The 22,079-nt window shown below is 34.5% G+C and overlaps 3 protein-coding genes across 10 annotated transcripts in view; 1 reads left to right on the forward strand and 2 right to left on the reverse strand.

Annotated features, from left to right (window-relative positions):
• The first annotated feature begins 695 nt into the window (after positions 1 to 695).
• Positions 696 to 2,140, forward strand: LOC126964627 (small integral membrane protein 12). Of its 2 annotated transcripts, none has more exons than XM_050807815.1 (2): positions 696 to 948; positions 1,941 to 2,140. In XM_050807815.1, the coding sequence occupies exons 1-2, from the start codon at positions 819 to 821 to the stop codon at positions 2,069 to 2,071; spliced, it is 261 nt and encodes an 86-aa protein (XP_050663772.1). In that variant the 5' UTR covers positions 696 to 818; the 3' UTR covers positions 2,072 to 2,140. The 2 variants fall into 2 exon arrangements, 1 of the variants encoding a protein (XP_050663772.1); XR_007729411.1 differs by lacking the exon at positions 1,941 to 2,140 and adding an exon at positions 1,277 to 1,356 and having other exon boundaries at positions 799 to 948.
• Positions 2,141 to 4,706: 2,566 nt separating this feature from the next.
• The window catches only part of LOC126964456 (ubiquitin carboxyl-terminal hydrolase 2-like), a 43,956-nt gene continuing 26,583 nt past the window's right edge, over positions 4,707 to 22,079 (reverse strand). For 6 of the 7 annotated variants that reach the window (XM_050807561.1, XM_050807566.1, XM_050807564.1 and 3 more), the window contains 7 exons: positions 21,459 to 21,611; positions 19,463 to 19,556; positions 17,192 to 17,280; positions 16,592 to 16,728; positions 15,839 to 15,917; positions 12,379 to 12,476; positions 4,707 to 10,548 (listed from right to left, as the gene is read on the reverse strand). In XM_050807561.1, coding sequence (XP_050663518.1) covers positions 12,398 to 12,476; positions 15,839 to 15,917; positions 16,592 to 16,728; positions 17,192 to 17,280; positions 19,463 to 19,556; positions 21,459 to 21,611 — 631 coding nt within the window. In that variant the 3' untranslated portion in view covers positions 4,707 to 10,548; positions 12,379 to 12,397. Of the gene's footprint in view, positions 10,588 to 12,378; positions 12,477 to 15,838; positions 15,918 to 16,591; positions 16,729 to 17,191; positions 17,281 to 19,462; positions 19,557 to 21,458; positions 21,612 to 22,079 lie in introns of all 7 variants that reach the window. The other variant, XM_050807565.1, reaches the window with a different exon arrangement.
• Positions 13,293 to 15,285, reverse strand: LOC126964461 (uncharacterized). Its single transcript, XM_050807579.1, has 2 exons — positions 15,170 to 15,285; positions 13,293 to 14,212 (listed from the first exon to the last, which is right to left on the reverse strand). Exons 1-2 carry the CDS (start codon positions 15,214 to 15,216, stop codon positions 13,342 to 13,344), a joined length of 918 nt encoding a protein of 305 aa, XP_050663536.1. The 5' UTR covers positions 15,217 to 15,285; the 3' UTR covers positions 13,293 to 13,341.

A 22,079-nucleotide genomic window follows, 5' to 3' on the forward strand; every position in this document is an offset into this window, starting at 1 on the left:
AGTCTATAACTATTGTAAGTTTCTTGAGCTGTAAAAATATTGTTAATTAGTCGCTTAACGGAGATAATTAGCTTTCACAATAAGTGCCATTCAGTTTCGCCCATAAAGTACCTAATAGATAACATCCCTATTATAATATAATATAGTTTCACCATAGAGATAAGTAATTACCGACTGAATAAAAACATACTTAATTTACTTTATTTTTTCAAAATTATGTAATTTATTAAATTTCCTAGTTGCAAATTTTAAAAACAATAATCATTAAATAAAATGTGTTTCTCTCGATAAATGTCCGATTCATTTATCATTTATGTTATAGTAGTCTTTACCACAAAACATCACAATATCAAGAATATATTGAGATGCAACAGTTAATTAAAATGTTTATTTATTTAAAAAAATTTCTTGAACAATCATTATTCTTTAGGACTAAGTACTATATATAGGAGGTTTATATTATTCAGTAGTCCTCTAATGCATTCATCTTTATAAAATTTTATACCTACCTCTTGAAATTCCCCATTCTAATTCTCTCCCTGTTTTCTACTACAATTGTAAATATATTAGAAAAAATAAAGCTCAGAGCTTTATTTTATTTTTTCTAATTTATTTTTTGATATGAAAAAACATACTCTTTGACGTTGGCTGCATGGTCCTCTGCCTTTCCCATTTAAAGGAAAAAGAATAAAAAAAAAAATGATAACAGCTGATATATTTTTTTCTTATAGCTTTTCTAGAAAAGAGAATGATCGCAAAAGACATCAACTGAATGAGAGTTATTTTAATCCCCGATAGAAAAAGAGACAAATTCATAAATGTGGCCGATACTAATGCAATTTTTGCGATCAAATGCGCCATACATTACATTTCCTATAGCAGCGGTGGTTGGAATAATAGGTTATAATTTGGAAGGCTTATTAAGCGATAGATATACACCTTATTCAAGTAAGTACTTAAAATTAACCATTAAAAATCCATCTAATTTATAATATGTTGCTAAATGCTATATTTCAGCTATTTTCGTAGTAACATAATATGGTTATTGAGCCAAAATGCTATTTTCTAAGAGTTCTTTTACACTCATCACTGTTTCTTCAAACAGGTGATGCAAAGTTATTATGATCTAATTCAATATTATGCCACCACCAGCTTGGGTATATCCAGACAAAACTACTATTTTTATTTTATTTTAAAGAATACACACACAGATACTTTATTAATTGAAATGCCATTTATATTTTTTCTTGACTGCTTATTTGAAGGACAATGTTAGATTCTAGGATGAAGTATCAACTGGATGTGCTATGCATACAATCTTATAATCCAGAAAAATTATAAGCAGAAGAACAAAAGGTAGACAAGTGTTGTTTCTGTATAATGATAATTTGAACTTATTACTGATTTGATTGAATAATTTATTCTAGTTAAGGTAATAATAATCAATATTCACTTTTGAAAGATGTGAAACTATTACTATATTAATATGCTACTGCTATTATTCTAAATTTTTTTTTACAAAATGTGATATATTTAAACTAAAAATTGTATTTACATTATTATGAAAGTTTACTTTTATGAATTCCGTTTAGTATGGATTTTACAGCCTTACATATCACCATTTTTCGGACACTCAATAATCATTTGACACTTGAATTTGTTAAAATATAAAATTTGTCTGACAAAGACACAAAAACTTTTTTTGTCCTTCGCAATCCTAATAGTTTTTGTATGTTGTGATCATGTTCATGGACAGTGTTATTATTTGCTTGTCACTTCCAGGAATATGCTTCATCCTCTCAGTAAGATTTTTAGTATCTCTTGCACCTAATATTCACTTCTGATTAACTGACCATAAGTGGTCAGCTATCTCATGCTTTATGTTTATGGGGTTCTAAGTTCCAGCAAATTAAATCATTTTTTTTATTCATCTGTTTCAGAACCCATACAAGACCAGAGGTTGGAGAGATTAGAGGATGAATCTCTAAAGGATCCAACAAATGTAGAGAAATTGAAATATCGGGAGAATGTGCTTGGCAAGAATGTGTCTCCATCTTTACAAACAAATTGAAAGTGTACTGTAGTTTGTGATATATTTAACTGTATTTATTAGTAATTGATTATATGTTTTGAATGTGGATATACAGAGTTATTTTTCAGTCATCATTAGGAATGTTTAGGTAAGTGTTCTACATAAGATATTTATTTTAATCCTGTAAAAGTTAAAGATGGAATATGTCTTATAATATTATTATTATTGATTATATGCGCCGGGTAGGAGAGGAAAGATGTATCAGCTAAAGAGGATATCTGTGTATGTATAAAAGAGCAGGGCTGGATTCAGTCTCTCCCGGTGGAATTGGATGGCATTTAAATTTGTTCAAAGCCCACTTAAGTTGCTTAAGTAAAGAGCAAATGTGGAGGAGAGTGATTTGAGCTTCTTGCTTGTATGTCCCCAATAAGTACAGGTTTGCCCCCTCCAGAGTATGTGAGGCAGCCTGGGCATCCACTACAAGGTACAAGGTCCTTATTGGGGACACCCTGGGATGGGTTCTCCAGGTCTACTAAGTCTGGTACCGTGCTGGAGTACATACTCTTTTTTTTGATCCAAGCTGTCATTTAACACTGGGGGGAGGGCTAGCCTCCAGATAGCCCTCAGACCAAATGAAACACAGCGGCTTTGCCACTATGTGTTGTTTATACCTAGGAATATGGTATTATTATTTTATTATATTACAACTACCTAGCTGACCCAGCAAACATTGTTTTGCCTTAAATTATTTTTAGTGGTAGGCCGTTTTTTTCCGACTTACTTTTTAAAGCTATGACTAAAAAGTCTTTTAATTTTTCGGGTTAGTATAATATAGCCTAGGACACTCACAAAAAATGTGGCGTTATTGGTAACAGAATTTCATTATTTCGATGTTTTTAAATTATTTTGCTATTCGGGATGGAGATAAATTCAACAAATTTAAAATCATGATAACCCGTCCAGCAGTTATCCAGTTATTAGTGTTCGAACAACTATATTGTGTAATGTATGTAAATTGGAACTTAATATTTTTTATGATGATCTCATTAATAGGTATAATAAATACTATAGTTTGTAAGGTAGCTGCTGCAATATACTCCTATAAACTATGTTAAACGAATTATTTCGGTCAGCATAAACATGCAGATTTTGCGATTTGAAACGCGTGAGCAAGCCACGTATGCCTACTTCCTCCCTGCGATTTGTTGATAGGTATTGAAAATGCAACAATGGCAACTGCAGGCGTTTGAAATTATTAACTCCCCCGCCCGCAGACGTACGCCCGCCTGCGTGCTCTTTCCATTCGCCTGTCACCGCACCGCACCATAATATCGTGCACTCGGTTGTTTATCATCATCATGACCTATTCATATATTTGTCCAAATGATGTAGTGTAAGAGACAAATGTTATCTGGTTTAAATACCAGTTTATGACATGATTTAGCTCCACACCACCACACTCCAAACACTCCTACAGATACCTGGTGTGTACGTGTATAATCACGATTCCACAAGGCGTTCCAAGATTTGTGGTTATCACAAGTGTAATCTAATGTGTTAGCTCAGATGTGCTCGTAGGTTTTCCTCGTAGATTTATAAAATAATTTTGTTGGGCTGTTTTGAATGATTGAATAGAGGTACTTGCCCTTTATTCTGATTAATTATATTCATACTGTGAGTCGTAGTGAGGCTGTAGTAACAACCCTTCTTCTCTCCCGTTATGCAACAGGATCTCAGTGAGTAAGTGATTCGTTTTCCAACGATACGTTGACCGCCGTGTTCAATAGAGTGAGGTGCCCGATTATAAATAAGCGCACCACATGGTCGGTTGCATCTTTAGTTGCATTAGCTTCCACTAATTGCAACGCAACAGCATCATGCGACTAAAAGTCCGATTCTCGGCTATTTTGCCCAAGTTGAATGGCTGCCATCATAGAAATCAACCACGATGTTTGCTACCGCATCGAAATATTTTAGGTGAAAATATGTTACTTACAAATATTACAATTTTTTAACTCTTGTTAAACTCTGGACTTATTAAAAAGACTATATAAAAATATTTTGGTAGATTTGAAAAGTCATATTGTTGCCGTGTTGAAATTTATTGGTAAAAACATTCTTACCGGGATATACTCATTGTATTTAGTGAAAAACTCACGGCAGTCTTCCGCGAAAATAAACATGTTAAACAGCACCCATAGGCCAAGCAATGAATGGTCATGTACCTATTAAAATAGTTTTTTTTTAATATCCGAAGGATAGACATTCAAAATAAGGATTTACAAGATTATTAGCTGGACCTTCAGCGATGGTAGATGGTACCCACAAAAATTATACTCTGTGTTTATTAATAAACGTGATGTAAAGTAACTCTAAGTTTAAAATTGTCTTTTTTCTTACCTTTGTCATTACAGAATTAGGTACATGACAGGGAGACGTAATATTAAACTTGGAGAAACTTTACACACTCTAACGCGTGTTTCCCGTCGGGGTAGGCAGAGACAACAGAACGCCACTTGCTTCTATCCTTATAAACCTCACGTGCTTCCTCTAAATTCATCACTGTTTACGTACATGTTCGCCTCTAGTAATAAAAAATTAACGTATTAAATGACGTATTCATGATGTCGAGTCGATGATAACAACTATAATAGTAAAGTAAATAAAACATTACTGATTTCAATAATAATTTATTCTTTTAAATATATATTTCTATAATACAAATCTGTTACGTGGCTATAGACAATAGTTAGGGAGATTCTCCCGCAAAACGATTTAAATAATTATTTAGTAATAAATTATTTATTATTAAATATACATACATAAATCTCAACAAGAATATCTTTGGCTAATAATCTATTCAACTCACAACAGCGACTCATATGTTCCTATGGCATTATAATGCATTCATGTATACACATTAGGTGAAAAATTAGTACTGATCTGACAACCTTTATTACTTTAAGAACCAGTTCAGTAAAGAGTTGAGTATTTATTCAGATATTATTTACCATAATACTAATTACGTAATAATATAATACTTCTAAGTAATCAATATTTGGTTTAAGTGGTAAATAAATCGCAACAAAATAAAAATAACCTACTTTTAAAATACTAATTTAACGTATTAGACTGTTTGAGGGTAGTTAAAAAAACACATTGTATCGGTCTGCTTGCTGTGTCGCTTTTGTGAATTGACCATGGTAAATATGGTATAAACAAAAATATTTCCGGTATCCTATTCCATGACTCAGCAAATATTCTGTCCATTTAATCACTTAATAATTTCAAGATGGCGTTGTGCTTATTACGGCTTTTTCTCATAAATGAAAACGTTATTAACTAAGTTCGCATGATTTCAAATAATTCTCATTATTATAACGAATACAATAACAATAAAAAAAACCTGAACCCAATATGGGTTTTGGCAAAATATCACATGATATTCATGTCTTGTAATCTTATTAGTAATAAATGTTTTAAAATATATTCTTATTATTGGAGGTCATGCAATAATTTGGGTATCATATATGTTCTTAGTACACATTATTTAATATATTCATTTGTTACTTTACTTACTGTAAAGCTAATAATACCCTGAATATATTTTTTATTTCCATCTACCCACATTGTTTTGTGGGAGCGGTATTTTACTTTATTGCCGCCTAGCAGCTATATCTCAAAAGCCACAATAATTGTTAGACAGTTGAAATTTTATATAAAAGCAAAATGATCGTCCTGAAAAAAGGGGCTACTTTTACAAAAGTTTTTTAAAATTTATAATACCTTTTGTAATATCTGGTACGATGGTTCGCCACCCTTTTTCATATTGTCAAAATTTTTAATCCCTGATGTAAGTTTTACTTATATACGTTCAATGTGTCTATCTATCGGTCTGTAGCATCGTAATTTTCGTTTGTTTGTTTGCCTGATGTTAGAGGAGTATGAGGAGAGATGCTGAGGCCCTAAAATATAATATAAATTGGTCAGGGTTTTTAAAATCATAAACCTCGCGTTTATAATATAAGTACTCTCATTTTATTTTATTAAATTTACGAATTAGTTGTAAATTGACAACATCACGTGATAAAAAACAGTGTAAGTATTGGCAACTAGGATACCGGAAAACAAAAAAAAAACGATTTAACAATCAATAAAATTATATAAAAAGAAGAAAATAAACTAAAACAATCTCACAACGCAGCACTCTTAGCTAACTCTCGGTTGACTAACACGTGGACACAATATGGCTTCATCTCTAATAAGAATAGAAATAAAATCGGTTACAAAACAATATTTATTATTTATATTAGCTAGAATTTTATGTTTGTTCCGATTAAAATTATCTATTCTTAAAGTTTTTTTCACGTTTTGAGTGTGGCCGTTGGTGCAAAAGTGTCCTACCCGCATTTAACGACATCGCGTTTATCTAACATATTTCTTCTATTTGAATCTATTTACTTCTATGTACTAGCCAACTATGTACCTTGGCAATAAAAATAATCTAGAATTATGCCTATGGCCTGATGCTTCCGTTCAAAATTTCTCTCCACGGTTGTGTCATTCTTAGATAATTTGTACATCAAGATAAAGCCTCTTGCTCCTAGACAACTGATGAAAACAGGTCAGGTTTACAACTTTAATGTGCGTGACAAGCTACGGCTTACACCCGCGATTTGTATGTCACTTTTTGTGTGTATTGCTCAAAATCACAGCTGGCACAGTATATCTAGACATATACTTGATCTAAGGATTATACAATACTTTCAACTTTCAATCAAATTAATACATTTTAATATTAAAAGTCCATAGTACAATTGGATGTAGTTTCTGTTAAACGTTCCAAGCCACAAACATCACATTTTAAGGAATTCGTGTTTAAAGTTTAATCAATATGAGTGTATTCCATACATGTGGGTTGGGCTACTAAGTCATGATGGCATTTAAAGAGTGACAGTAGGGCTGTCATTTATGTTTGCCAGTCCGTTAATATGAAATATGTGACCAGTTTTGTGTTCTTAACTCAACTTCGACATGATTGTGGTTTGGAAAGTTTTTCTGGAATTACGTCCAATTATGACGTCATAGAACCAATACCAAAATGGCCGACTTAACAGGAAGTCCCCCAAGTTATCAATATTTAAAAGTGATGTCTCGTTTAACTTACAAAAAAACACAATTCAGAATATAAGGCGATATAAATAAATTCAGGCAACTTTTGCACTAACAGCCAAATAATCTGACGAAAATATTAAACGATTTTGTCCACAGATAAAGAATTATTTTTCTAATCACATAACAATATGAAAGCTCACGGACGCCTATCAGCAATTAATGCACTCGATATTTTAAACTATATTATGATTTAGTAACTATATAACATTAGTGACTTGAATGGGACGATCCGCGCTCGACTATACCTTTAGTTCACTTTACAGATTATATTATTATTTTAAGATACTTAAGGTCATACTGTAGTACCCGGTTACATTATCTCTGGACGAAGTCGATGACGTCACATCGTAGCTTTGTTACGGTGTGCAAAACAAACATCACTAGGATAATATTATAACGAAAAAATAAAAAATAGATTTATTTTGTCAGTATTATAGATGATGTAAAGGTGTTGTGTTGTGGTGCGGATTATTATTATTATTATAATGATGGAAAATCAATGACAGAATCTAGGTTTGCTAAAAAAAGATTTTATTTTCCTGGTAGAACTATTAAAGCGACACAGAACAACAGAAACTACAGAACTTTTGACAAGAAAAGTCAAAACGTAACAATGAAAACTTCAAAAACAAAGCAAAAATATCACGACATGTACGTTACAGTAATGAAACTGCAGACCGTACAGACCTAACAGGACGAGCGCGAGGTGGTGAAACGGGAGGGGCCTTCACGTTACAGTGAGGTCCAAAGATAATGTCGCCGTGTAGTAAGTAATAATACTAATATAAGATCACCTGTCACACTGACAATGACAGTGACAGTAAAAATGAACACTCGAACGTTGATTACTTAATGAAATATAATTACGACGGCGGGTTTCTTGTAATTGACTTTAATTGCTACTAATCTGATTGACCACACTGCTTCAATTTCTTAGTCGATGGTGTTCTTTTACCGTGAACGGTGAACAATTTGCTTTTTGTGTGTTCGTAATTGCATTTTTCTTAACTGGCAAGTTCCTATTCTAGATAGTTTTAGTATTAAGCCATTATAAATAAATACAATTTAAATCTGTTTGATCTAACAATTTGTTGTATTCTAATTTATAATCTGTATTGTCGATGGCACAGAGTCGAGCGCGAATCACGTGGGCTTTTTAAGCGCGCCATTTTGAATCTACAATTTTATAAATATTTTATATTTAACGAGTATTTTATTCGAGCTCGATTTGCACCCAGTTAAAATCTATTCACGGATTACAACCAGGATTTAAATGCAGAAATTATAAAGAGAAATCTACTATTTTGCACTTCCATTCAGGACGGTGGACGGATTTTATATATAATTTATCTTTATCATATAATTTAAATTGGAGTTATATAAAATAGCGCAATTAAAAAAGCCCAGGGAAAGCTGCGTTATTTTTTTAATCAAAAACATAAAACTACATAAGTATTGTAAAATGCACGATTTTTGTAAATGAAAGCACACTATGCCGATAATTTACATCGTAAAAATCCACGATTGCACCGATTAAAAAATAACGTAGCATTCCGAAAAAATGCGTTTCAAACATTCGCCTTATTCGAAAAAAGACATAACTGACATTTTGACATTGACGTTTCACTCACGCAGACTTCAACCGCATGTTTAACGCACTTTTCTCGAATAAGGCGCTATTTAAACTATTTTATATACATTTTATTATTAACTTACCTACTCGTATAAGCTTTCTATTGTAGGCACGCATTTTGTAACACGACTTGATTATAGATCTGTTTCTCTCACAGAGCTGCTAACGTCAGTCTAAGGGGTATATTTCACCGGGACACCACGGTGGCGCAACCAGTCGACCAACAAAATGTATTTAGCTCTATAGTTACTCGCAACCAATTTGGTGGAGCGACCAGCTCGCTCGGATCATGATTCTGGCGTCTGTATGATGTCTAATTTACGGACACCACGGTGGCACAACCAGTATTTTTTGGTGTCACGGTGAAATATATACCTAAATATTTGTATACAAAAATAAGAACCCCTTTATCGCTAGAGGGCGCTGAATTTTTTATACAAACATTTTACATCACTAGCGTAATAAATAACATGAGCGGAATAGTGATGTATGGTTTATTTGATATTTTAAACTGGAGGTGATAACAAACAACTAAATTTTCTATAAGTTTCCAAACTATTTTTAACATATAAATATTCTATTAGCTATTTGTCTAAAAAACTATAAATATAAATAAGTCAATTTTAAACTGTTTAAGACATACATAATAAATAAATAATACTTGATTTTAATATCTGATATCAATTAATAAAACAATACACTATAATTTTTATTAATAAAATTATAAAAACAAAACAAATCCGTCAATCTAATAAAAAATTATAATTTCATTATAAAATAGAAAATAATGTTATGCATATTAAAATTTCATAAATACAATCAAGAGCTTCACTGCTTGACATTTTCTTTAGTGAGCGAGTTAGACTTTTACACGACACGATACGATTAATCGTGTTTCAATATGAAGCTAAATTAATAAATAGTTTTAACTACATTTTTGTAAAGAAATGTACATACTAAAGTATTTTCTTTTTTCTTAACCATGCAGGCTGTACTGCACCCAACATGTTATAACATTTTAGAAGGTCGAGCATACCTTAAGAAGATTTTTTCGGAACGACGTACACGTTAAAATGCTCTTAATTTCATATTATAGTTCAGTTATTACACAAGTATTAAGCCGAAGGAAGACAATAGTTTATTTCTAATGCTTATAATAAGTTATGCAGTTACATTATGCGGGCGGGATTTCATTACTCTCCGTTTTGATAATGAATTACGTATATACGTTTTAATTTACATATTTTCATTTTACACCCCGTAAGTGCGACAAACGCACCACATATAAGCCCGAAAGTTTACGAGAGTTTGAAATTAGTAACTATAATAGTAATAAGATCTATGTTACTATCGTACAGCAAAAAGTCGTGTAGCGATCGTATCGTGCCTTGTAAACGCTCCTTATATAAAGAAATTTAACACAATTGAATTGCCAAATCATATATTTCTTATTACGAGTTGGGTTTTTGTTTAATGCAAGTTGTGTGTCGACGTTTAACTAATGGTAAGTCAAGTCGACGAAGTTTTACCAGAAAATGCCAAGCTACCAGTACTCGATTAACGTACCAATACAGTGGCTGGTAACTCTATCACTTTCGGTCCAGCAGTTCCGCTACATCAAGTCGTGTCGCATGTTCGTATATCTACAGCAATCGGCACGCGTGTTTTGGACACCGCGGCGGCGCCGTTGCTTTGTTGTCGTTCCATTCTGTAAACACATCATCACAGCTTCATCATCAATATAAAGCTGAAAAATTAAGCTCAAATCAGGTGATAGGTCAAATGAAAAAAAGTGTCAATCGACTCATTCAAGATATTAATTATTAAAAATCTAACAATTTGTTATTTTTAAAGAGATATCCCTCACTTCTGAGTTTTATTGAAGGTACCCATGTCGTATCGTCCTGGAAACACCTCCCAAGTGCCTCACTCATTGTTTAAAAAAAAATCCCACCTCGATGTCTTTTAGTCCCTGGTACGGGGGACAAAAGTGGCCGATTCGACGACTTTTGTCCCTCGTACCAGGGACTAACAGCGAACTTTTCATTCAGGTGGGAAAAATAATTGTAAACGCTCCACGAGATAAGTAGGACATTGCCACCCGCTATTGTCACTGCCAATATTCCGAGGGTGAGAATAACCTATTTTTCTCCCTAGGTGCGTAATATATATACTGTTAATTACAATTTATGTAAAGTGATCAGTCTAATACAATGCAAAAAATACACGTTGCACTCTGGTAGTGTCGGCAGAAGTAAAAACTTGAATATTAACATTGTGCATTTTTGAATATTTTGGAATGGTAAGGGAATAATTTCGCACGAATTGCTTTATTTATCAGTACATAAGTACTAGAATTTACGTGGTTCAATACTATATTCATTTATTTCGCCATGGTACACAATAATGACAATTTGTATTACATTAAAAATTTAACACTTCAGAACTATTAGAATTATTTTAAATTAAAAGGTTTATCTCTCAGAAAAATCAACTTTCATCCATCATCGCAACGACAGTCTTACGAATTTACTCATGTAGGTTAAGGAAATGAACACTTATGTCAACAGTTTTCTTTTCTTTTTTTATTTCCCACCACTGCGGAAATGGTTGAGGTTTAATGAGGAAAAGGGGCAAGAAACTCATTGCCACTCTTTTAAACCAACATGTACAGCTTCGTCTTTTTGTAAATCATTTCAGTTACTTACTACTTTACATATGTAAAATTATATACTTACACAAGTAAGTCAAACAAAGTAAATGTAAATTAATACGTAAAAACAAGAGTTATTGATTTCAGTAAATGCATCAATCGACACACAATGTAAATAAATAAGGGTTTTTTTGAGCATTTTCTTAGCTGATTGAAAAATATGAATGTAGAAATGTGATAGAACCATAAACTTAGTACACTAGCGTATCAGAAAAACACTCTCCTCATTACGGCGAGACTAAATTTAAAATGTTCATGTGTGCTAGTTTTACACATATGATGTGTTAGTGAGTTAGTGAAGTGTGTATATTCACGTGTGACATATTCACGTATATAATATTTAATTATCTACCACATTTTTTCTTAAATGATTATAATCTTTAGAAAATAGTGTTTACTGCGTATTTAAAATGTAATTCCAAATATTTTAGTGAATATGTTCAACGATAATAATCAGTATTTACTTATGAAATGTTTCTTTATTTGGACTGTATATAACAACACAATCTAATACAGAACACATCACCATTATATTTTTTAATTTATATCCTTTAAAATACAGTATAATAACGATAAAAACATTAAAATTTAAACGCAGTCCAGTTTGTCAGGAGACTAATGGACACTAATTTGTTTAAAAACAGTTTCACGGTCCATCTATTCCGTCGCTTTCTCACACTTAGATTTTTGTGTATCTCTAGTTATCTCATTCCCACACAGGGTTCGTTTATTACACTAGTATACTAACATTATGGATTGGAATAGTCTTCTGGTTTGTTCTGTATTCTGCAGTAAATCTAGCAACAAAAGCGTATAGGTACTAACATGTAGTCGTGAGGGTCTGCTAGGAGTTGTCAGCCAGTTCGTAGAACAGCACGTACGCCTCAGGCGACACCACGTCCCGGGGGTTTATAGGCGACACCCTGAAAAAATATCGTCAATAGTAGTATTTTTCTTTGATTAACGCGACTGTTACAGATTATAATAAAACAATTTTTAAAGGATTAAAACGCGTGTTATTGTTACTGTTTTTCTATACTTATTTTTGTGTTAAAGTTACATTTTTCTCATTATTTTACTTGACTGGTCCCCCTGGAAACGTGCTCTGGAAAGGTCACGAAACGTCGGGTTGACTAAAATAATAGTAAAAATGTAACATATACGCAAAAATAAATGTAAACACAGTTACAATTACAAGCGGTCATAATGTAGTTGCCAGCAAGACACAAATAGTACAGCCAAAGAGGTTTTCTTGCAAATTTATGCATTGTTTATGGAAACTGCCTTAGGGCTCCCGCACACGGGCCACCGGCCACAACCACAAAACGCCGCCACTGGCATATTTCCTGTAATTTTCATACATTTTATATGGACTCGCCGCACACGGTTGGCGCCGGTGGCGGCCACACGCTACAAATCGTCGCAGCTTGCATCTTGTGGCTCGCACCGGCCACTAAACGCCGACACAAAAAGCCGCCACACGCCACTCGCGCGATTCCGCGCCCCTCTCTCCCTTGCCTCAGTTAACCTGTGTAAGTCGACGGTAACGCACGCACGTAGTCTGTAGTTCATATATGTAGATAAATATGGATATAGAATTATTTATATCAGAGATACAATCCCGTCCTGCGATTTGGGATTCAAAAAGTGATAGTTATAGTAATAGAGGAGAAAAAGTGAAGGCCTGGGAAGAAATCTGCGAATTGTTTGTGGGAGATTTTTCGAATAAAACTGCCAAAGAAAAGAACATTGAAGGTAAGTTTAATAAAATAATATAAAACCATATATTTATATTCTATTTTCTTGCCACGGTATTGCTCCTTCATACATAAAATAATCTTTTAACGTATCTCTTGCAGTAGACGCTCGTGTTACTGGCCAGCCTGTATTTTGTATATTTTCGAGTCCCACTATTTTCAAAGTGTGCCGAAAATTGAAACCATCCCTTTTGCGAATAAAGTTGTGCAAAATGCAACAAGCTTTCACAATGTCTTCTGAGAAATGAACAGAAGTGTTTAATGGGCGATGTAATATTCTCCATTTGTTTGCTAGTACGCCGAAGGTACACTCAATGCAACGTCTGGCACGGCTTAACCTATAATTGAAAACTTTTTTGTCTAAGTCCAAATATTTTCCAGCATATGGCCTCATCATATTTTCACTGAGGCCAAATGCTTCATCACCAACAAATGTATAGTTCAATGGTTGTCGATTACCGACCTGTCGTGGTGAGGGGATATTTAATGTATTTCTGTGTATTTTATTACACAGTTCACTTTCTCTAAATATTGTAGAATCGGATGCTTTACCGTATGCCCCAACATCCACGAACGTAAAAAGTAAATTCGAGTCGCAAGTTGCAAGAAGTACTATTGAAAAAAATTTTTTATAGTTAAAGTACAAGGAGCCGGTATCGAATGGATGAATAATTCTTATATGTTTCCCATCTATGGCGCCTAAACAATTAGGAAAATTAGTATTTTGAAGAAATCCGCTGGCAATTTCTTTCCACATGTCTTGGGTCGGTTCTGGAATACAAACGGCTTTTAAATAGTTCCAAATTAGTTGACATGTTTCTTGTACTATTTTCCTTGCTGTAGTGGCCCCACGGTGGTAAGAGAGTTCAAAATCCTCAAACGAGCATCCAGTTCCTAGATACCTGAAACAAATTATATATATTTTTTTAAATAAATTAAATAAATTAAATTTTTTTTTTTGTTACAGTAACTAAATTACAGAGGAAGTGGAAGAGTCTTCGTGACAGTTTTAATAGAGAAAATGCAAAAAACAAGAACGTTGCGAGTGGTTCGGCAGCAACAAGCAGTAAACAGTACATTTATTTCAATCATCTATCGTTCTTGAATTCCTTAAAAGAAGTGAGACCGCCTACCGATGTTACTAATGCAACTAATGATGCGGAAACATCTCGCCCGAAAATAAACAGAAACATTAATATAAAAAGGGCCGAAAAATCAGAAAATGAAATTCTCAGAACACTTTCGGAAAATTTAAAACGTAAACATGATCAAATAAGCGACCAAAATGACCCCGATAAGCAATTTCTGATGTCGCTGCTTCCACATGTAAAAAAAATTGACGAAAATTGTAAACTTGATTTTCAATCAGAAATATTACAGTTAATTAGAAAGTACACTCATAATCAAAATTATGAAACCTATTCGGCACAATATTATGGTTATTCTTCAGGAAATGCCAACATACACAAAAAGACACAAAAAGCTTCTACATCTGCCCAGCCTTCTCCACTTCATTCACATTATTCCGACAAGTCTATGCTTGACATGTCATACTCTACAGAAAACGCTTCTACATCTATCCCGTCTTCACCTATAATTCAGCCTTCTCCAACTCATTCATATTATTCTGACCAGTCTATGGACAACAGTTCTGTTATCGAAGACATGTTCCGTGATGATGACGAGTGATATCAAATTATAATAAACACACAATAACTAAATACAAATACCTACGTGTTTTATTTGTTAACTAGCTATTCTCTAGTAGAAAAAACAATGCATAGTGATTATAAATAAAGTATAGATTATTTTATCATAGTGTTCTGTGGAGTTTTATGCTAGTGATTATTTCCACTTACCTTAATGTGATAGCTAGTCTTTCCGCAGGTGCGATGCTTTTCCGCATGTTGGTATCGTGGTGCTTTAATCCAGCATATAATAGAGCATGTAGTTCCCAAAACGTACCTATGCTTAAACGAAAATGTTGGAAAAACTTTTTAGGATGGTTTAGAAGATTATCGAAATGTTCGTTGCATTTGTGTACATTCGTTAAAATTGGATGTATCCAATAACTACGGTTTCGTCTTCTACGACGACGTCTTTTTATCAAAAGTAGCGCAATTAAACCTTCTTCGTCAGAGTCCATTATGATACTGCACGTTAAGGGTTAAAAAAAGTAGCAGCCACCGACCGCAAGTGTCGACCACCGGCCACAAGTGGCTGTCGCGCGCTTCAGCTACCTTTGTAGCCGCTTATAGCTTCTCGTGGCGGCGTTTGTGGCTGTGGCGAGTGGCTCGTGTGCGGCGACACTTACTTACGTAATTACTAATTACGAATTGTGACGTTGACATAATATTTTTTATAATCTTCATAATGATTTATATACTGTGCATTAGAAGAAAAATAAAGAAATATTTGAATGACTTAACTATAATGTTTTTGCAAAACGTACAGTAAGTCCGAGTGATGTCACATCACAAGACACAAAGTCAACTTGTATGGGCTGTTTATTCTAAATTCATATCTACCTGGAGTCGTTATATTCGTGCCAATCTCCTGAGTAGGGATGCTTGCAGTACGCCGTATAATGCCCGGAATACGTGGTACCTGAACAGTAATAACAAAATCATAGGTGGGAAATTTTTTTTAAGTCAGGATTTGAAATAGCACCAAGACAATTATTATCTAGTCCCAGACTGTCTGATCAATTGAATAATTTTATATGACAATACGGGCCGGGAAGAGAAGAACGTTCAGCGGATGATACGCCCTGCCCATCATAATGCAGTGCCGCTCAGAATTCTTGAAAAACCAAAAAGTTCTGAGCGGCGCTACAATTGCGCTCGTCACCTTGAGACAAAGTTTGAGTGTCATTTACCCAGTAATTTCACTAGCTACGGCGCCCTTCAGACCGAAACTTAATAATGCTTACACATTACTCCTTCACGGCACAAAAAGGGCGCGTTTGTGGTACCCATAATCTAGCCGGCATCCTGTGTCCAGAAGCCTCCCATGGGTAAATGATCAGTCGCCTGTTACGACTCCATTGGGTCTGGGAATTCCCTATTATTTTTATGTCACGCAAACGCATGCTTCCCACAGGGCAATCTGTATAATCTGCAGTTGCGTACAACTATTTAAATTATAACTTGTATTTTTAATATCAACAGTTTGATTCTTGAGAAGGAATATACATCTATATTGATATTGTCGACTAGGACTTTTTGGGGAAAATGGTCTTTCTCCAGAAAACCCCAAAAGGGAACCAGAACTAAACGTACCTGAATGGTTGCTCAGTGCGTACAGGTTGTAGGTTGCCGTGGTATTGTTCGCCGAGAGCGGAGACATATCCAATCCGTTGAGAGGGAATTCCACCAGCACGTTCAACTTACCGCGGAACCGTTCCGTTGGTGAAAATCTGGAAGGAAATACACAACATAATTATACATATTGTCGTAGTTAAGAACGTCGAGGCAATGTGTGGGTCTCGGGGTGCGGTATGAAGGATAGCAGCGGCCCCCTCATGCTCGTGCCCTCTGAGAAATTACCGGTTCGCTCACTTGCGAACCGGTACCTGTTAGGTCACAAAGGTGTCAGTAACGGTAACGGATTTCTCTTTAAAAATCTTTCATCATATAAAACCACGTATTATTTTTGCCTTAGAAATTAGATCATTTATACGTCTATAGAGACGGTGACAGCTGTGAAAAGGTCGAAAAAAATTAAGGTTGATATTTAACCTCTATTTTGAGCAATGCACACACGCTAACACAAAGTGGCATACAAATCGCGATTGTAAGACGTAGCTTGTCACGCACACTAATAAACCCGGTCTGTTTTCATCAGTTGTCTATCAAGACGTATAAATTATCTACGCCTACCGTTTGAGATGTAGCACCAACACCTTCGGGAACTTTTGCACGGTGAACCATTTTAGACACTTCCTTCGGACTCCACACTTCGAACAAGTCTGAAAACACAGCAGAGTAATTTATTGAACCACGCCAACAAAAAAATTAGTTCAGAGACGTTAAAAAAACGTATTGATTCATCATTCTATGTTTTATCATAGAATGTTGCCATTACAGAACAGCGTCGGGCCAGCAAGTATTAAATCAAATCAAATTAAAATCACTTAAAATGACACTTATAACTGTAAAAAAATAACTTTTCCTAATGAATTTAGTATCACTTCGTAAAGATTCTGAGTCTTCGTAATGAGAAGAAGTGACAAGAAAGTCATTGCCACTCATTTCAACATTTACATTTTCTTCGTTTTACAAATCATTTCAATTATTAATAATTAATATATAAAAAAATATGTTCTTATTAGTTAATTTTTGTAATCTTTGTTTAAATTTTCTGTCACTTTTTTGATTGTTTAGTCGTAGCCAAATAGAATAAAAATATTTATTTCGAGAAAACGACGTATATAATAATAATAATGCTTTCCTTGATTCCATACGAAACATTTACAGTAAATTTAATCTTACTTCTAAGTTACTATTAAACCAGAGGTTTGTATGGACCTCTTTCAGGTAAAAGCTTCTCTAAAGAATTCCATTCAGTTTTGTTTATTGCAGTCTATCCAAATTTGCCCTGCCACCGCCATTATTTAGTAATTACTAAAGGAACACTCGTTAATTCGTTTTTACCAGTGGGAGGCTCTTTTGCACATGATGCCGGCTAAATTATGGGTACCACAACGGCACCTATTTCTGCCGTGAAGCAGTAATGTGTAAACATTACTGTGTTTCGGTCTGAAGGGTGCTGTAGCTAGTAAATTACTGGGCTAATGAGACTAAACACCTTATGTCTATGCCATAATAAGTCTATGCCGTGGTTTTTCAAGCATCCTGGGCGGCACTGCATTGTAATGGGTAGGGCGTATCAATTACCATTAGCTGAATGTCTTGGTCGTCTCTTCCTTTATTTTCATTAAACAAAAACACTGTGACGGTTTTGGCAAACCTCCCAATAATCTAATAACCAGGGAGCGTACATGTCATGCCGATGACAGGCGTATGACGCCAAGCTACATAAAGGATGGAAAAAAACGAATTGTTAGTTTTCATGACTATTATCTAATTATGCGTGTTATTTAGAGATAAATTAACTAGTTATAATTTATAACTAACGTAGTAGCTTCTGAAATACAAAAAATAAGTATTTAATGGGCAGGAAACAAAATGCTTCATTTTGTATATATGACATTAAGTACTCAGTTTCGTCTTCTCCGTAGTCAACAAGTTTGAAAAGAGCAATAAAGCATTTTGTTTTCAATCCATTAAATACTTATTTTTTACATTTCAGAAACTATTATGTTAGAATCAAACGTTGATAGACTATCTGTCACTACGTTTTTTGAAACATCCTGTGTGTTTATATTAATACGTCATTGTGACGGGCATGAAATGTACGCTCCCTGCTAATAACATTATCAGGGTTTTGTACGAATAAGCGAAATAACTGATTATTAATATAATAATAATAATTTATTTCTCTTAAAAACATAGTTTACAGCAGCTAGTGGCCGGAGTCACCTTTTAGGCAAATAATGCCTGTACCCCAGGCACAGCGCGCTCTCCGCTCTTCCATTTCAGCAATGTGTTATTTTGAACAAAAGTTTTATTGACATTGTGGTGACATAATAATAAAGTTACGAAATGAATATAATAAGGTTATGAAATGAATATAAATTAATTGATTGTGTTGGAACTTTTAATACTGGTTTCTGCGTTTATCTTCCAGGGGTGGTTTTTCCAATAATATATAAAGACCAAGAATAATATATAATTGGAGTGCGTTCCGAAGAGCTGGTTCACCTGATTCTTGCCGCCGAATTCCACCTTCGCATGACACGCCACAATTAGGATATCATCCCCATCATCTGAATGTGTCTACGGTCCTCAACAGTGCGGTTTTCAAGGAAATTTCTTCCACGTACTACAAAGCTGTGGAATGATATTCCTTGTACGGAGTTTCCGGAACGATACAACATGGGCACCTTCAAAAAACCGCGTACACCTTTCAAAGGCCGGTAATGCTCCTGGGATTGCTCTGGTGTTGCAAGAGAATGTGGGCGCAGGTGATCACTTAACATCAGGTGACCCGTACGATCGGTTGTCCTCTCTTATATATGAAATATTTACAGGTTTCTCGTCGCCGTCGAGCTCCTCCTCCCTGACGAAGTGTTGCAGGCACTGCTGTAGCTTCAAGTTGCCGGTTCGCGACGGTATCGGCAGACTGACAGACAAATATTTAATAATATTAATTTGTGTAATTGTACGTAATTCCACAAAAACGTTCCAAATCGCAATCATGTCGAAATTGAGCTAAGAACACAAAACTGGTCACGTGATTCATATTAACGGACTGACAAAAAATGGCAGCCCTACTGTCACTCTTTAACGGCCGTTTTCAATAACCTATCTATCCATATTTTAACTTACTAGAGTTGGACAAATCTATCCTTTTACGTTTACTTGCATTTCAACAACCTATCGACATAAAGCATTGGACTATTACTATATTGGACATAACTATGGATAGATAAGATCTTGTCATGAAACAGTGACAGCAATGTATCCGTAACTAGAGATACGTTATTGAAAACGGTCGTATATGACATCATGACTTAGTAGCCCAACCCACATGTACGGAATACACTAATATTTAATCAACTTTAAACACAAATTCCTTAAAATTGTGATGTTTGTGGCTTGTGGAAACGTTTTTCAGGATCTACGTCCAATTAATCTCAAAAGTGAGGGTTATGACTCTAAAAAAAATAATAAATTGTTTAGATTTCAAAGAGCGACATCTCAAGTCAATTCCCGGTAAAATTCCGGTCTAAGATCCGGTAAGTTCTCTCTCATCTTCTCGTTACGTCACTTCATCCCACAGAAAACTTATGTGACGCGTGTGTCAAACGTATATATTCGGAAACCCAACAATCGCACACTAATGCATAAACTGCTTACAAAAAAGTAAGATTTCGAAGCTTTATATAATAAACGAGCGGACCCGACAGACGTTGTCCTGTACACACGAGTAAAATTTGAAAAATCGGTCCAGACGTCAGGAGGTGATCACTAACATACGTAGGAGAATTATATGTCGACTGTATTGAGAATCTAAACCAATCTCAAATTCACTGGAACACTAACATAATGATCAAAATCGGTCCAACCATTTAGGAGGTAGTTTAATTGTGAACCTAAACCATCCTCGCCCCTGCAATAGCACATTGAACAGCATCAATTCAATTAATGTTAGTAAATTAAATTTAAACTTAAATCTCATTGTTATTAAATTAAGTATTCTTATTGCAGACATATATTATACCTACCCTCATAATAAATAAGTAAGCAACATCTGTTTATAATAAATAATAATCTTTTAATTACTACGTTATTAGGCAGAATTTGCGTTATTACAGAATGCGGTGAGTGTGAAGACTTGTGGGTGAAGGTAAAATTGAGATATTCAGATAACCAAATTGAAGTAATTCATATCTGCTCATATCCATTTTTTTACCACCTCCACTAAACATGACGGATCTTAATAAATTTATTGAATATACTAACAAAGTGTGCGATTGTTGGGTTTCCGAATAAATAAATAAATAAATTAGAGTCTTCTTTTATTTCTTGTAATGTAACACTTATATAGTAACCCGTGGACATTGTCGTCATTATACACTTAGTACTACTTATGTTATTTCTTCCTCTAATGTAATCATCCAGTGTGTATTTGTTTTGTGTCCCAAATAAAATAAAATAAAATCCTCGAATCCACTTTAACACATACAAAAAATTACATTGAAATCAGTACAGCCGTTTAGGAGTACTTCACTGTCAACACACGTACAGAAGAATTATACAGGTTAAAGGAAAAATACTATGTTACTCAAGAAGAGTTATTAGTTTTTGGCCATTCTTTCGATTGGCAGCAGTTCGATTCCCAGACGAGGCAAGTAATTTTTGGAAAATCTTTGAATGCAGAATTACTAACTTTTAAAAATAACATAAAGTCTTCTTTCAGTAAAATAGCCTATCTTCGATATTTAAGGTACTTTCCCTTCATATCCCATAAGTTTGGGACACCCTGTATGTATATATATATATATATATTGTTTGAGGTTACCTTAGGTCCCAGAAGGGGTCGAAGGTGACGCTGTCATGCTTGCAGTGCGTGCAGCGTAGAGTTGATTTGAGTTGACCCATGAAGATGTCTCCAACCCTAGAGTCCTCCATCCGAACGTATCGGCTCCACGCCTCGTTGGCTTTGGCAGTGTCGCTGAAATGGAAATACTACATTGTACACCAATCCAGAACGTTGTCGAAGAGCAGGGGCTTGAATTGTTTTCTAGCAAGATAGGAACTGCCCTGTGCTTCCCTGGGGCATGAAAAGAATAGGGTAGTCCCAGACCCAAGGATGTCGTAAGAGGCGACTTACGACATCTCGTAAGTGTGCACGACTTCATTGCACAGGATGCCGGCTAGATTACGGGTACCACAACGGCGCCTTCATCTGCCGTAAAGCATTATTGTTTTTCGGTCTGAAGGGCGCCGTAACTAGTGAAATTTCTTACTAGTCTCACTTTGTAACTTTGGACTAGTCTCATACTAAATGTATGGAAGTGTTTAATATCAAAATTTTTTATTAATTTTTAAAAGTTATTGATGATATTTTACTGATTAGAAAACGTACTTTCGATATCAGCTCATTTTTTTTGAGATCTGTAATAGTTCTGAAATAATCACC

The sequence above is a fragment of the Leptidea sinapis genome, chromosome 5 (genome assembly GCF_905404315.1).
Source record: "Leptidea sinapis chromosome 5, ilLepSina1.1, whole genome shotgun sequence".
NCBI classification, from domain to species: domain Eukaryota; kingdom Metazoa; phylum Arthropoda; class Insecta; order Lepidoptera; family Pieridae; genus Leptidea; species Leptidea sinapis.

What these genes read in the sequence shown, in the direction of transcription:
- LOC126964461 (XM_050807579.1), bottom strand. Translation starts at nt 15,216, where the DNA reads ATGCGGAAAAGCATCGCACCTGCGGAAAGACTAGCTATCACATTAAG. An exon ending in AGACTAGCTATCACATTAAG is followed by an intron (nt 14,213 to 15,169) that starts GTAAGTGGAAAT and finishes AATTTGTTTCAG; the next exon opens with GTATCTAGGAACTGGATGCT.
- LOC126964627 (XM_050807815.1), top strand. Translation starts at nt 819, where the DNA reads ATGTGGCCGATACTAATGCAATTTTTGCGATCAAATGCGCCATACATT. An exon ending in TAGATATACACCTTATTCAA is followed by an intron (nt 949 to 1,940) that starts GTAAGTACTTAA and finishes CATCTGTTTCAG; the next exon opens with AACCCATACAAGACCAGAGG.